The sequence below is a fragment of the Mustela lutreola genome, chromosome 18 (assembly GCF_030435805.1).
Source record: "Mustela lutreola isolate mMusLut2 chromosome 18, mMusLut2.pri, whole genome shotgun sequence".
Lineage (NCBI taxonomy): Eukaryota > Metazoa > Chordata > Mammalia > Carnivora > Mustelidae > Mustela > Mustela lutreola.
Window position 1 is genome coordinate 27,871,354 of NC_081307.1, and position 16,644 is coordinate 27,887,997.

The 16,644-nt window shown below is 44.9% G+C and overlaps 1 protein-coding gene across 4 annotated transcripts in view; it reads left to right on the forward strand.

Annotated features, from left to right (window-relative positions):
- IRF2 (interferon regulatory factor 2) overlaps positions 1 to 16,644 on the forward strand; it is an 81,706-nt gene that overhangs the window by 38,582 nt on the left and 26,480 nt on the right. For all 4 annotated transcript variants that reach the window (XM_059156249.1, XM_059156247.1, XM_059156248.1 and 1 more), the window contains 4 exons: positions 2,839 to 2,931; positions 10,649 to 10,748; positions 11,954 to 12,130; positions 12,434 to 12,480. In XM_059156249.1, coding sequence (XP_059012232.1) covers positions 2,845 to 2,931; positions 10,649 to 10,748; positions 11,954 to 12,130; positions 12,434 to 12,480 — 411 coding nt within the window. In that variant the 5' untranslated portion in view covers positions 2,839 to 2,844. The remainder of the gene's footprint in view (positions 1 to 2,838; positions 2,932 to 10,648; positions 10,749 to 11,953; positions 12,131 to 12,433; positions 12,481 to 16,644) is intronic.

The following is a 16,644-nucleotide window of genomic DNA, read 5'->3' on the forward strand; positions in this document are numbered from 1 at the left end:
AAAATGCATGCCAAGGAAGCCTCTTTTCTCAGTATCTAGCCTCTGACTCTCTGTGACTGTCCTCCTAGCTGTTTAATCTTTGGAAATTTCATTTATTTTTTGTATCAAACTATGAGTTTCTGGCGCTAGGCTCAATATAGAATTCCACCTTTGCTTTCTTCTGCAGAAGTCAGAACGTGCATTCAACTTGTGATAGTCGTAGGAGACCTATGTCAGATGGAACCTGTTTTCTTCTGTGTCATATGGCGAGACCACTGGTCGTTCATTACCTGTTTAGTGTGTGGGACATAGGACCAAGCTGTAAGATCAAGTATAATTAGAGGAAGTAGCTTCATGTAAAAGAATTATTTTTTTTTTCAGTGTGTAACATTGGGGGAAGTCCTAGGTGTTTAAAACAAGATGAAACGTAGAACCCGAAATAAGAAAAGCCCTTCGTAGCAGAGTTGATCCTACTCTGATTAGGTGGTACTTGCTATCTTTGCTTTTCCTAAAAATCTGCTTATGATTAATGACAGTCCTGACTCAAGATTTAGAACATTTTTTACGTGTGTGATTTCCATGGTATTTTGGCTAGGTAAGTGAGAGCCCGAGGTTTGGCTGAGCTGTGTCCTTGTTAGAAAGGCACAGCATGTAAATAAGGGATGGACTGACAGGTGATACAGAATGTGATACTTTCAGCGTAATGGAGGGGGTCTGCCTGCCAGAATGACCAGACTTTTCAGGAAGAGCACAGAAGAGCAGGTGGCTCGCAATTAAAAATAGAAGTCAATCTAGAGCCTTGCTCCTCAGAGTCTGGTCCAAGGACTTTGGAGCTTATTAGAAATAGAGAATCACAGGGCTTACCTAGACCTGCCAAGTCAATATTTGTGTGCCCGATAAATATAGTGTATTGCTGTGGTGTACTGGTCTGGATTTTGGCATCCACTGTCCACAAAATTGATTGTATCATTCATTTTCCTCAATCCCCAGTTTCCCCTCCAGTCTTGGGATGATGAACACAATCCCGAGGCATGGCTTTCCGGGCCCTGTCTCTGGCACCCTTCCTGTAGCCAGCTGCTTTCTAGTATCGTTCCGTACGCAGGACTCTTCGTGTGGTATGGTCATCTCTTCCTTCCTGTCCCCTATTAGACTAGGAGTTTTTAGATGCTAGAGGATGTCTTGCCTTTTCCTGTTCCTGGAATATTGTTCTCAACAAATGACCTTGAAAAGGTGGGTTGAATGCACAAAGGACTAGAATGACTTGGGAACCACTCAGAGGAGTGGTGCCGTGGGAGCCCCCTGGGGTCCCTGAGCTTCTTGTTACTTATCTCAAAGAATGGTGGCCTGAACCCTCCACATGAGTGGACAGGGCGAACCAGCAATGGCAGCCCAGCTTGGCAGACCATCAGAACTGTCAGTGACTTTTGGGGAAGTCCAAGAGGAGGATTTCTTCAGGTGGGAGTGGTCTGGGAAGGCCTCTGGAGAAGGAGGGCAGAAACTGGGTCTTGGAGGATGGGGGAGGAGCAGGAGGGCCTGGGAAGGAGGAGCAGAGAGCATCGTGTGAGCAAGGAATCTGAGGGGGCACTTGCCGCAGATCTGAACTGGGAGAGATGTGCGGGTTCTAGGGTCGAGTTCTAGAATGTCATCAGGCTCTCGAGGCCAAGGCTGTGGTCATAGATGGTTTACATAGTGATGCTCGCACGCTGGCATGAGCTGGGGGAGGCATGGAGGGGAGAGAAGTTTCCCGCAAGCTAGAAGAGAGAGTGACCGAGACTTTGATCTTTGCAACCCAAGTTCATCCCAATAGAATTTTCGGAGTTCATTTTTGGAGGAAGAAATGAATAAAAGAAGGAAGACACAGCTAAGGGTTGAAAAGAAGATGATGTCCCATTGCCCGTGAAGTTTTGTAGAGGGAAGGCTTGAATGGACCTCATCTTTGCTTTTGAATCCCACATCCCATTTAAATTACATGCAAATAGGATGAAGATGAGTGCTAGATAGCCCTTCGTCAGTGACTGAACTCTGGATGTATTTGAGTGGCCAAGGGAAAGACTATCTAGAAATGTTTCTGCAGGAGGGAAGAGAGGCAGTGTGCGGGCTGGGACCAGAACCGTGTTTAGGCCAGGCAGCCATTTCCAGAGGGAAGGTCAGTTAAAGGAAAGGGAGGAGGATCTTGGGTCAGAAGGACGTGGCCATGATGGGAGACCCTTGAGGGAGGGAGCAAGAGAGGACATGAACCTGAGCCCCGAGCTGAAGCCAGGCCAAAGATGCCGCTGGGCTCTGAAAGTAGATAGCATACCAAGTGAATGGATGCTTTTCGACATTCAAGTATGAACATTTGCGGTTCAGAACATTTGTGTCACCTTGATGCCTGAGAGCCATGAGTTGGTTCTAAGCACTGTTTCCCACAACTGTTTTGCTGGGTCCACCCTGGGCTCTTGGAAAGGTAACACCCAAAAGTTACTTGTAAACTGCTGGTCTCCCCAATACCCGCCTGATACACCGAAGAGGTCTGTTGTCAACACGACCGGGTTGGGATAGGGCTATCTCTCTTTAGGCCAGGTCACTCGGGTGTCCAGGCTTTTTGCCAGTCCAGGCCACCTACACCCATGGGACGTTCTCAGCTGAGAGCATGCTTAGCCCGAACCATCACCCCACTGAGACGGCTCCTTGGGACTGAGTGTGCCCCAGCGGGCAGAGACCCCTCACACCCGGCCTGGCCCTCCGATCCCCTGTGCCTGTCAGCTGTGCGATTTTGGGGAATGGGACAGTGGAAGAGGGTCAGGCAGGGGTGTAGAACTTGTCAGACCTGACGGTCATTACCAGAATTACCTAATGCTGTGTTTCTCTTCTGCAAAGGGTACCATGCCAGTGGAAAGGATGCGAATGCGCCCGTGGCTGGAGGAACAGATCAATTCGAATACGATACCTGGGCTGAAGTGGCTTAACAAGGTACGTGTGCTGGTGGCCGTGTGTGTGTGTGTGTGTGTGTGTGTGTGTGAGAGAGAGAGAGAGAGAGAGAGAGAGAGGTACTTACTAAAAGATGAGCCTGGAGACGGCCAAAAAGTAAAATTGTGTTATTTGTGTTCAAAATCTTATGCTTGTTAATTACAAAACCAACCAACCTAAAATGATCTGTGTTATTCTTTAATGATTCTGACCCCCTTCCTTCTCTAAATGCCTCTCTTGCTTCCCCTGGCTTCTAGGATTGGAGAACATGGAAACTCTGGGGTTCTGTGTTGGGAAGGAAACTTCTTGGCTCTCTTCTCAGTATTATCTGGGTAAAGAGAACTTTCTGGTTTTTTCATCTTAAAAAAAAAAGGTCTCCTTTTTTATCACGAAACACGTGATGTGGTCCTAAGAAAGCAGGCTGTCATTTACAACCCTCCATGTATACACACACACCACACACACGTACATAGATCCTCCCTATGTCTGAGGGAGGATCAGACTCTCAATCGAATTGATCCTCAGACTCTCAATCGAATTGATCCTACCTGTTAGAGGAGTGAAACAGGGAGAGAGTGGTTGTCAAAATGAAGAACACCTGAAAATATATAGTTATCACCAGAAAAGCCACTAATATATCACGCCTTCTTGAAGAGGGCCCAAGGGAGAAGCTTCTCTCCCGCTACCAGGAATATCACAGCTCTTCTGAGTAAATTTCTTTTTCCTCTTCTGCCTCCTCCTCATTTTCATCTCAAGGACCCGATGAATAATTCAGCTGGTCAGGCTTTCTCCTCGTATGGCGTGCTTGAGAGCCTTGAGCCTGATTGTGGCCCACTTCTAACAAGTGTGGAGGGTCCTATAACATTGTGCTTACTCCTATCTCTCCTGGCTTTGTCTTATCTTTTCAGATATCTCTTGAGCCTTATCTCTTTTTCCCTCACCCACTTATTTTTTTTTTTTCACTTGTTTTAACTGGAATGGTATTGTATTTGAGTGCATCGGTTTCAGTGGGTCCTTTTCTGAAACAAGGTGGGGGTAACAAGTGAATGGAAATAAGTAAACCATATGGTCTCTCCATGGGAACTGGCCCCTTATCTTATGGTCTCTCGGCAAATAGTTTCTTTTTCTAGGCAAGCTATATCCATGGCGTTTCAGATTTGTATCCTGGAGGAGTTTTGTAATTAGCCTGCTCCAAAGACACAAACAAGAAGTCAGGTCTGGTCTTGGCCTGCTTGGTTAGCAGGCCACAGGTGGTGATACAGGAAGGGGAGGGAAGACTGTCGTCAAGGAGAACTGAAGAAACATAGGGTACTTGATAATGATAATAATCATAAAAATTAATGCCTATGAAGTGCCAGGTGCTCCTCTAAGTGAGACACGTGCGTTGACTCACACAATCCCCACAATGGGGGAGATGCTGTGATGTTTCCCATTTTATAGACAAGGAAGCCAAGACACAGAGACATTAAGTAGGATTATATATATATTTTTAAAGATTTTATTTATTTGTTTGACAGCAGAGATCACAAGTAGGCAGAGAGAAAGAGGGAAGCAGGCTCCAGAGAGCCTGATGTAGGGCTCGATCCCAGGACCCTGAGATCATGACCTGAGCTGAAGGCAGAGGCTTTAACCCACTGAGCCACCCAGGCGCCCCAAGTAGGATTATGTTTAAAGAACAAAATGGCATCACCTATATTGATTTAGAATGTGGCATTGAAACAGAAGTTCCTGGTTTCTGAAGAGAAGTAATTTTTTTTTTCCTTTTTAAAAAGTACATCCACCAATTTTGGCTGCCCTGATGCAGGGGCAGACTTACCGTGTCATCGCGTCCCCTGCACGAGAAGGCACTTGATACGGTGCAGTTAACTGTCCTTCTAGTAGATTGAATTGTGCCTCCCCTCCCCCCTCCCCCCTCCACAAACGATATATCCACACCCTAGGCCCCGGAAACTGGATGTGAGCTGACTTGGAAAAAGGGTCTTTGGAAAAGATGAATGATCTCAGGATTACCCCGTAGTATCTAGCTGGGCCAGTCCAGTGACGAGTGTCCATGTAAGACAGAAGAGCAGAAGGCCGCGTGAAGACAGATGTTGAGATTACGGAGATGCAGCCATGAGCCAAGGAATGCCTGGGACCACCGGAAGCCGGAAGCATCTAGCAAAGATTGTCTTTGCAGCCTCTGAGGGGAATGTGGCCCTGCCGACATCTTGATTTTGGATTTCTTTATAGCCTCTGAAGGGAATGCGGCCCTGCTGACATCTTGTTTCTAAATTTCTAGCCTCCATGCCTGTGGTAGGATGGATTCCTGTGGTGTAAGCTGCCTGCTTTGTGGCAGCTGTTAGGAGAGCTCTGGGAAACGAATGCACCCTCTTATGGTTGCTTCCTAACCGGGACTCTCCATTCAGACACCTTTTCTTCCGTCCTCTCTGTCCCTGTTTTTCTGATAGACGACTGGAAAGGGCGTGGGAACACTTGGGCCCTCGTAGGTGGCCCTCCTGGCCCCTGGCTTGTGAGGTCTCTTCTAGCGGTGGGGAAAGGAGACCCCTGACCTACCTGGTCTGGCCTCAACATGAGCGGACCATGGTTTCAGCGGATGATGCGTCTCGTGAGGCCGGGGGGCTGGAGCACCGGGGGACCGGTCAGGCAGGCCGTGCACGGGCCTGGGCGGAATGTGCATGTGGCTGTGTCTGCATGCGCAGGCAGGGCTGTCCTGGTCACTGTGGACATTTTCTCTCCATGCCTACACCTCCTCAAGCCATCTTTTTATAGGTTTCTGTTCACTTTGGCTTTGGTATTCTTCTGCCCATGTAAAGATTTCACTGGAAACCTTACTGTTATTTCCTTCTTCTTCTTTTTCAAGATTTTATTTATTTATATGAGAGAGAGTGGCCAGGGGGTAGAGGGAGAAGGAGAAGCAGACTCCCTGCTGAGCAGGGAGCCCGATGTGGGGCTCCATCCCAGGACCCCAGGATCATGACCTGAGCTGAAAGCAGACGCTTAACTGACTGCCACCCAGGCGTCCCCTATTATTTCCTTCTTACTCAGAAGCGTTCTGCCTAAGAATCCCCGATGGTGTGTTGAGTGGTTTGAGGTCTTTGTAAAATCTCTTCTCCCACTGAAGACTGGTTTTGTTACTCACTTAAGCCTCAGCTGCCTTGTTCGGAATATGTTGGTGTTGGGGTGAACTACTCCATGCTGGATGGCCGCAGCGGGTGGTCCAGGCCTGTCTTGAATGTTGCTGCTTGCTGGCTCGGTGCTAGGCCACCTGAGGAAGTTTTGGGTGAGCACTGTTCCATGAGTAAATGGGAGAACAATGTGTACTTGAAGAGGAGCAACATTGGGTACCATGTCTTTGTTCTGTGAAGATAATTGGACTTAAGAACATTGGGTTGGCAGTTGGCATGTTTCTGTCAAGTGGAGAGTCCATTGTATCTGGGACATTCTTAGTAAGAGACAAATAGGTGGTTAATAAATGCCTTAAATTGTTCTCCATCTGCATGCTGCGGAGGACAGTGATGGCACGTGTCCTCTGAGGGAGAAGTGAGGAAGTTCAGCGAAGATGCATTAGCACAAGCTCATGCAGAAGGCCTTGGCTTGGCCCCGTTACTTTTATTATGAGTATTTATAAACATACATGGCAGGTTTGAATTGTCTAATGACTAGAAAAAATAGTATAGCATATTCTCATGTGGTTTCGAAATTCCAGATTTAAAGATTATTGACATTTAGAGTATTCATGTGTGCGGGGGCATTTGGAAACAACTCTGTGACAGCATATGTCTGTCTGTAAGACTTAAGGCCATTTTCTGTATATTCACAATACCATTATCAATTGACTAACCATAGATTACTCCTCATTAATCATAACTTTTAATATCATCACCGCACACCCATATTCAGCATGCCTTTGTGTTCCCCAGAGTGTGTTTTTTACAATTGATCTGTTCAGTCAGAATCCAGAGAGGGCTGTTCAGACTTGAAGTATCTCCTGATTGTCCTTGATTATGAACAGTAGCCTCTCCTTCCCCCCCCCCCCCCCAACTTCTTGTCTTTGATTTGTCGAAGAGACCAGGTCCTTTCTGGGTTGGTCCAAATGCTTGCTTGTGATTTCTCTGGGGCTTTTCTTGAGGAATGAAGGAGGCAGCCACAACCAGGTTCATTGTTTCTCTTAGAGCTCTGATCAATTTCCCCTCTGGTTATTGACGTGCTCATTGCATATGGGAGATCAGACTGGACCCCGGTGGCCGAGGCCACTCCTCAGGCCTATGGCGTCACCAGGTAGTTTCAGACCTTATCCTTCTGTTCACTCTGAAAGCAGGCTCACACTTGTCTAAATGTTAGGTCATCTCAGAATAAGGTGAGGAGCCCCAGCAAAAATAGCAGAGTAAATTGGAACATCTTCTAAACACTGGGGGAGAGAAGAGGCAGAGGAAATGAAGAGAGCTAGTTGCCACTTAGGGCCAAGGTATGTTCTGCATTCCTCAAGACAATCGTAAATGTTCTTGTCAACTCAAGCACTGCTTCTCTCTCCTTCCCTCAGGTAGGCACAGTTCTCTCTCTATAAACATGGGTTGAGTCTAGAACATGCTGTCCCTCCAAACATGGTGTGAACAGCCTCTGTGAATGGGGCACGCAGGGCTTCTGGTAGCACAGACTGATGGCCCGGGGTCCACACAGACACAGAGCAAACGCCGTCACCATCCTATAGGACACACTGATTGAAGACCAGAATGTTTGCTGCTCAGAATCTCTTCCAGTTTTATCTTCTTTGTCTTTCAGCACCATCTTAAAAAAAAAAAAATAGAGAGAGAGAGAGAGAGATGTGATATGTTTAGTAGCAGTTTATTTTTTTGCAATATGAAAAACTAGTTAAAACTTACATGTATTAAGGAGGGCACATATTGCATGGAGCACTGGATGTGGTGCATAAACAATGAATCTTGGAACACTGAAAAGAAATAAAATAAAATTTAAAAAAAAGATAAGGAAGAAAAATAAATTCTATTATACACCCCCCCCCCAAAAGTTACATGTGGTTTCTGTTTAATTTGCCACTTATCTATTTTTGAATGTGCAGTTTGGTGGATTTTTCTGCTCACAATGTTGTCTACAGTCATCGTCACTATAATCCCAGTATTGTCATCACCCCAAAAGGAAACACTTGGCCATTAAGCAGTCACTTTCCATTGCAAAGCATTTCACATCCTTTCCTTGTACAAAGGCATTCACTAATCTGCTTTCTGCCCCTTTGGATTTAAGTGGAACTGTTCACGATGTGGCCTTTTGTAGAAAGCTTCTTTTACTGAATGTGACGTTCAAGATTCATTCGTTTTGTGGCACCTGTTAATACTTCATTCCTTTTTGTGACTGAATAATATTCCATTTTATACATGTACAATATTTCCTTTATCCATTCATCAGTTGGTGGACATTTGGCTAGTGTGAATAGTGCTGTTTTGAACATTCATGTATAAATACTTGTTTCAATGCCTATTTATAAGTCTTTGAGTGAAATTACTGTGTCATGTGGGCATTCTGTGTATAACTTTTTGAAGAATAGCCAAATTGGTTTCCACAGTGTCTATGCTGGGCGACATTCCCACCAACAATGTAGGGAGCCTCCAGTTTCTCCACATCATTACCGCCAACTTATTATTTAATTATTTAAATAATTTAATCTAGCCACCCTGGGGGTAGGAAATGGTATCTCGTTGTTGTTTCAATTGGCACTCGCCTGATGCTTCGCAATGTTGGGTGTCTTCATGTGCTTATTGGCCATTTAGTTATCCTCTTTCGAGAAAGGTCCCCTCAGACCTTTTGCCCAAGAAAGATAATCTGTGGATGCATGGTAGATAATTGCTAGGTTTGGCTGCTCTGTTTGTGGGTTTGTGATTTGGGCACAGTTGCTGTGAGACTTGTTTTGGTAGGTGTGTGTGTGAGAGCATGCATGTGTGCATGTAACAGCACATGTGCAAATGCTTAAAAAAACCTACTTACCAGCATCAACTTTGTGTTTCATGAGCTAGACTTCAGATCGTGTCCCCTCTGAACTCCCCTGACCTACAAAAATGTGCAACAGCAGGTTCCATAAAGGGTCTGCCTGTTTAAGTGTAAACTTTTAGATCTGGTCGCTCTTTCTGGAGAAGTTTCTTTCACTGAAATAAATTTATTTTTTTCATTTTCACGTGAATATCAAAAACTGCCTTAAATGATTTTGTGCTCTGATTTTCATCTGCGTTAAAAAATAAAATTTCCCTCAGCCCTTGGCTGATCACTGCTCTTTGGAAATGGCTAACCTGAAACCACGCTATCTCGGTGGGTGAGGCAGACTGAATGAGGAGGGGTTTATGAAAAGTCTCTTGCTTTCAGTTCTTTATTAACTGAGTTTTAAACAGTTTTTGGGGAACTCTCAAATATTCTGAAATATTTTTAGTTCAGGCTTCTTAGAGGCATCAAGTCCCTTTGGGATCGGTTGGGATGGTTTCTATCTTTTGTTGTGTGAGAGACCAAAGTGGTGGAAAATCCCTACTGACATTTTCTTTCCTCCCCCAGATCCCCATACCTAGAAACTACCTGAACTACCTTTAGGGCTTAAAAATGGACCGTTTTCCTGGGCTTGGTTTCCACAGAAGTCAAGACAACGGATGTGTCATAAGATGAGAAACCTCAGTCTGACCACTGGGAGACAATGTATGGTGTGATATAGTGATTGAACATGGATGGGATCACGTGGCCTGGTTTTGAATTCGGATGCTTGCTACCATCATTTCCTTGGCTGTAGAATCTAATTCTGTTCCTCAGTTTCCTCACCTGTAGGGCAGAGATAATGACGTCCATGGACTCTGTAGATTCTTGCAAAAAATGAAACCGAGACCACATGAACACATGGGCAGTCACATGTAAAGTGCTGTGGGAAATCACTAACTGCTGGGACTGGTGGGAGAGAGCTGGTTGAAGAAGTTGCACATGAGTGTGACTTTGTTTCCAAAGCACTGGTTTCTAATCCTGTGTTTAAAGGCCAGGGCTGATGTAAGCTATTTTGAGTTACCTCTTGAGCAGTAAAAGAGATGGAAAATGGTCTGTTGTAGAAATTGTACCAAGAGACTTTTCTAAAAAAGTAATATCTCCACACATTTAATACATCTTTATTTGCATTTCTTGCTGTTTCATGCAGGGCAGTAGACCCAGTCTTTTTCTGTTGGCTGCACAGTAGATTGAGGTGTTTGATCTCTGTGGCAGTGACCTCGGATAACCCTGATTTCCCTTTAGGAGCACAAATGGGTGTAATTTTGGAAAGTTGCCCAAGTTTTAATTTACCTGATTTACCTAAGGCAACTGGTAACAACGATAACAATAAGCATTAGAGGTTTCAGTCAGTGGCCAGTTCCCTGTGGTCCTTTAAGAAAAAATGGCACAGATAACAGGACACATTGGCATATCCCAAAATCAACTCCTCTGACCTTGGAATGCATTCCTATTCTGCCAGACTCCACAGGACTCTGAATCTCTTCCGAATGGGCTGTTGAGATCTAGAGCCCAGTGGGGGAGGTGGGTTTGGTTCCTACTGGATTTTACTGGAGGCGCCCCGCAAACCCAGTGTCACGTAGGAGAGCATCTTACTGGCTAGGATGTAAGAACCTTCTGCAAAGGTGGCCTGAACCCCATGGCTGTGGGTTTTTTTTTTTTTTTTTCATTTTTTACTTTTTTTTTTTTTTTTTAGGAAAAGAAGATTTTCCAGATCCCTTGGATGCACGCGGCTAGACATGGATGGGATGTCGAAAAAGATGCGCCCCTCTTTAGAAACTGGGCGATCCACACAGGTATTAAAGCCCCCGCATGGGGGCACAGAAGCAGACTGTTGTTTATTGTTGATTTCATGCCTTTTTTTTTTCTTTCTTTTAAAGATTTTATTTATTAGAGAGAGTGTGAGAACAAATGGGTGGTGGGAGGGGCAGGAGAAGGAGAAGCAGACTCCACGATAAGCAGGGAGCCTGGCGCAGGACTCCATCCCAGGACCCCAGGATCATGACCTGAGCTGTAGGCAGACGCTTAACTGACTGAGCCACCCAGGCATCCCAGTGTCTTTTCTTTTTTCTTTTGCTTTTTGGAGATATAATGGACAAATAAAATTGTAAGATAGTTAAAGTATACCACGTGATGATTTGACGTCTACACTACGACAAGATTCTCCCCATCAAATTAATTAACACATCTATCACCTCTCATATTTACCTTTTATTATTTTTGGTTTTGGTGAGAACGCTGATGTTCTACTCTCTTAGCAAATTTCAATTACACAATACAGTGTTAACCATTGAAAATATTTTCTTTTTTACTATACACATAAGGCTTATGGCCTTGTGAAGACAGCTCTGAAAAACCTGTGGTGTGTCCCCAGGCACAGCCAGGACACGGGGGGCATGAACTTCCTCACTCCGAAGGGATGCTTTGCTCAGAAGTGACACTTAGTCCTTAAATTTCCTGTGAATGTGGGGTTCTGATCATGTTCCCCATAAACTTATTTGTTCTGGAGTGGTAAACTTGCTTTGAATTTCTCTCTCCAAAATGTAGTCAAGAATATATTTATTTATAACAGAATTTAAGGAGGGAATGCTATTTACAGGAATTAGACTTTTTACTAATATTTGAGAGTTTGAAGAAAAAGGGACACTCTAGTTGCCTGGGCTTGAAGACTTCCCCAGCCTGCCAGCTTTCTCTGTTACTTACATTGCCTCTCCATTCTACCATGATTAGTTTTTTTCTCAAGCTGTTAGGTGAGAGCTGGGGTGACCAGTTTGTCCCAGTTTGCCCAGAACTGTCTAGGTTTTAAAACAAAAATTCTCACATCCCAGGAATTCGGTCTCGGTCCCGGACAAAGCAGCATGGCTGGTCACTGTAGGAGCCTGGAATTAAAAAGGGATGTGTGCACTATCTGGTCAGCAAGCCTATATGTTTCCAGAAACTTCTACGCTCTATTTTTCCCTGCTCTTTTTCTTAACCTTCATTCTTTTGGCTCTTTTGTTAGGAAAGCATCAGCCCGGAGTAGATAAACCTGATCCCAAAACATGGAAGGCGAATTTTCGATGTGCCATGAACTCCTTGCCTGACATTGAAGAAGTCAAGGATAAAAGTATAAAGAAGGGAAACAATGCATTCAGAGTATACCGGATGTTGCCCTTATCTGAGCGACCTTCAAAGAAAGGTAGATATTTACTAACTAAAACAACGGTTACGTCATATATATTGTAGTATCTCTGTGGTTTCTTTATTTCCACATCTGTGGTCACTCCGAGGGGAGAGCAGTTGTTCACATTGTGGGTAATAGTCCTCCCCTTGCCTGGCTGGGGGAAGTGACCGTCAGGTTGCTGAAGGCAGTCAGAGAAACTTGGCTGTGTGTGGGTGAAAGCACGTACAGGTTCATTGAAAGTTCCAGAAAGAATCGAGGGGAAACTGTTTTCGGTATGTTCCTCATGAATTAACCCCAGACTGTTTTTTGTTGCCACAGGAAAGAAACCAAAGACAGAAAAAGAAGACAGAGTTAAGCACATCAAGGTAATCTTTATTGTTCAGAGAGAAAGCCAAAGTTTGACCATATTAATGATTCCTGTTCTGTCTCATAAAAACAAGCAACGTGATCACTGTGAAGTATTTCATCTTTCTTCTTTGGTCCTGTGTTGTATGTGCTTTTCATGTCTCCTCTTCGGCTTTTCCCCAGCACAGACTCTGGTACCTGCATCCCCTGCTTAATCCAGTGTCATGGAGCAGTTTATGAATGAAGTCGCAAATTCACACTGAGCTGGACTCCAGCCTCCATCTGGTCTCCACGACTGTTGCCAGCTGGTCCCCTAGTTCTAGCTGAGCTCCAGCAACTAGCTACAATCTGATGATATCATGTTTTCAGGCTCATAAATAGACCTTAAAGTCTATTTAGTATTATATACTTATGTTAAAATGTATCATCTCCATGTTCTGCATATATTCCATGACAGGCCCTAAGGCTGGGGACACAGAGTTCTGTTCGAACAACACCCTGTCCGTGTGGTTCTCTCTAGTCTCTCTCTGCCCCACCTCAGAACTAACTCTTGCGACTCCCCAAGTCTTTCCATACAGATGTGTGTGTATGTGTGTGTGTGGGCGCACATGTGTGTGCGCGCGTGCAAGCCTTTCAGTAGGCTCTGTGGTCTGGAACCCCCTGCAGTGTGAGGGTCTTTGTGCCTACGTGGCATGGCCTTGTTAAACAGAGAATAGCCAGATACCTGTGCTAAATTGAGGATGAGCTTCAGTGGCTGACCGGAGAGCAGACACTACACTCCCAGCCCTACAGACCGTCAGATTGTCTTAGGGCTCAAGGCACTCGGTTTACAGATGGAGAAACTGAGGTTCGAGGGAGTTGAGTTACATGGGTCCAAGGGTGGTGGCACACATGGCCAAAGTGGCATGGTCCTTTAGAACTGAACTTAAAGGTGATGCCAACTATTCTTTTTTTTTTTTTACTTTTTTAAAAAAGATTTTATTTGTTTATTTGACACACAGAGAGAGATCACAAGTAGGCAGAGAGGCAGGCAGGCAGAGAGAGGGGGGGAAGCAGGCTCCCCACTGAGCAGAGAGCCCGATATAGGACTCAATCCCAGGACCCTGAGATCATGACCTGAGCCAAAGGCGGAGGCTTAACCCACTGAGCCACCCCGGCACCCAGTGCCAACTATTCTCATTCCTAAGCCAGAATCGCTGTTGGAGGAATAACCCCAGCTATCCAGACAGCACTGTGTTTAAAAACAAGCCAGTTAGTCCCAGTAGACAAAACACAACAGTATTTACTTCTGAAATAAAGGGAGACTTGTGAAGGTAGATAGAATTTGAGGGGCAGCTGAGATAGACTGTTAAAGTTTCGGAAATGCTCATCTTCCCGTCGGAGTGGAAAACAAATACTTGAGCAGAATATTTCAGAACTGACATGTCCACTTTCATCCTAAATATTTTTAGTTTGTGACTTATTTTAAATACAGCACAGTACTGAGGCCCAATTTTGTTTTAACATTTTTATTGTGGAAAAATTTTATATGCACAAGAAGGAGACAGCTGAGGAGAATTTGCCCGGTGGCCATCACCCCAATTTGCACATTAATAGCTCGGGACTTTTTTGTTTCAGGAGTGGGTGCCACCATCCATTTCCCTCCAGCCCATGAGAGTGGCCGATATCAGCCATTTTTGACTCAAACCATTTCGTATGGTTCAGCGCACTATTCTGAAGCAGATCCCATATTATATGATTTTTTCCCCAATTACTGGTTCAATTCCCTTCAGAATATGGATACTCCTTAAAAATAACACAGCAGCATTATTGCAGCTGAAGAATTAACAGTAATTCCTCAGTCTCGTCAAATATTATAAAAAATAGTCAGTGTTCAGATTTCTAGTTGTCTCATAAATGATGTCATATTTATACAGCCTGTTTACTGGAATGAAAATCCATGTAAGGTTTCACACATTGTGTCTCTTACGTTTTATTTTATTTATTTATTTTTTTAAAAGATTTTATTTATTCATGAGAGACAGAGAAAGGGAGGCAGAGGCAGGGGGAGAAGCAGACTCCCCACTGAGCAGGGACCTCGATGTGGAACTCGATCCCAGGACCCTGGGATCACAACCTGAGCTGAAGGCAGATGCTTAACTGACTGAGCCCCTCCAGGTGGCCCTCTTAAGTTTTCTCTTAATCTGTAGGTCTCCTTTAACATCACTTTTTATTTATTTATTAATTTTTTAAAATATTTAATTATTTGACAAAGACACAGCAAGAGAGGGAACACAAACAGGGGGAGTGGGAGAGAGAGAAGCAGCCTTCCCACTCAGCAGGGAGCCCAACTCGGGCCTTGAGCCCAGGACTCTGAGCCAAAGGCAGATGCCCAACAACTAAGCCACACAGGTGCCCTAACATCACTTTTTAAAAAAATTTATTTTTCTGGGCACCTGGGTGGCTCAATGGGTTAAGCCTCTGCCTTTGGCTCCGGTCATAATGCCAGGGTCCTGGCATCAAGCCCCGCTTCAGGCTCCCTGCTTAGTGGAGAGCCTGCTTTTCTCTCTCCCTCTGCATGCCGCTCTGCCTACTTGTGTTTTCTATCTCTCTGTCAAATAAATAAAATCTTTTTAAAAATTAATTTTTCCTTGCAATTGAAAAAAAAAACCCACTAGTTATTATTTGTATCAAGTTTCCCAGAGTTGGGATTCTTTTCGGGGGCCTACACTTTAATGAGTATTATTTAGTCAGAAAAGTATGACTTCCCCACAAATAGGTGACTTGGAAGACTTTGCTGCAATCTTGAGTATGACTGTGTCGTATTCACTACTATTTTCATAGCATCTAGCTCAGTGCCTGGTACAGAACAGATAATCAGTACATATTCGATCACTAAGTAGATGCATAAGTAGAGATAACGCGTGAGGCCAGAGTGGGGTGTTACATTGCAGCACAGATTTAATTTCCCCATCTCAGTTCATAGACAGAAGGGAGTAGCTGACGTTCGCCAGCAGCAAACCTTGCTCAAACATGCCTTCCATGCCCCATCGAATATCAGATCCCACAGTGAGAGAACACCATCCGTTTAGGTCTGTCGGAGCAAGAAAAACTGCTTGCGGTGAGACCATGGCCCACACTTGATGACAAGGCACATTCTGTTTCAGGGCTGGGGACATCCGGGAAGATGCGCCTCTTCTAGTTGATGACACGGGCTGTTCTCATAAGCACGGGATGTGGCGGTGTCTTCCCTATGGCCGCACAGTTGAGCAAGGGGTGGAAGGGACAGCCCCAGGTGAGGCTTGGCCATGGTGGCCCAGGGAAGCAAGTGAGAGCCCCCAGCAAAGTGTATACTGTGAAATCCTCCGGTGACAACAATGTGGTTAGTCCCTGAGACTTGTCCCTCAGAGAGACATTGTCCCTTCAGCAGAAGGCAGGCGGTTCATCAGAAAGAAGGACAGCCTCACTTCTGACTTTAAATCTGCTTGTATCTGTCCCACAGTGTGGCCTCTGAACGTAGATAAGGCCAGTAGCCTTCCCAAGCTCTGTGGCTCCCGACAGTGAATGCCTTTGCATTCACAAAATGTTTCGGTAGAACGTTTCCTAGGGGATCTCTCCAACTTATCCGGAATTGTACAGTTGAAGGACTTTATCCTTCCCGAGCTATTAATACATTACTTTTTGTTGTCACAGTGCCCAAGCTCTGAGTTAATAGGTCCCATGCCAGTGTGTGACAGGGGAGACTAGATAGGCTTCTTCCACTGAGAATGTTGGTCTTCGATGTAGGAACAAGGTGGGAAATTTTCCTATTGCGACAAACTCTTCCCAATCTTCATTCAGTTCAAGTTGAAGTTTTAACTAGCAAATGAGGTTTAGAACCTGTGGGCTAAGTGTCAGAATTTTTCTGAGGTCACTCAGGCAGTTTATCTCCATGCTGTAAGTTCCCTCAGCAAATCGCTTCCCCCGAGACTGGGAAACCGAGGCCCACCGGCCATGTAGTAGGGGCAGAAACTCTGCCTCGATATTCCTCAGTGTTCTCTGTTGTGAATATATGTGCTCTGAACTCAGTGTGCTGTGTTTTACTTGAGCCGGGCCTTGCCTATGTGGAGGTAACTGCCCATCTAAGGAAATAAGACTTAAGACCCAGGAGAGCGGACAGTCCCATACTGTGTGTTTCAAAAAAAAGGTCACAGAGGCCAACATCA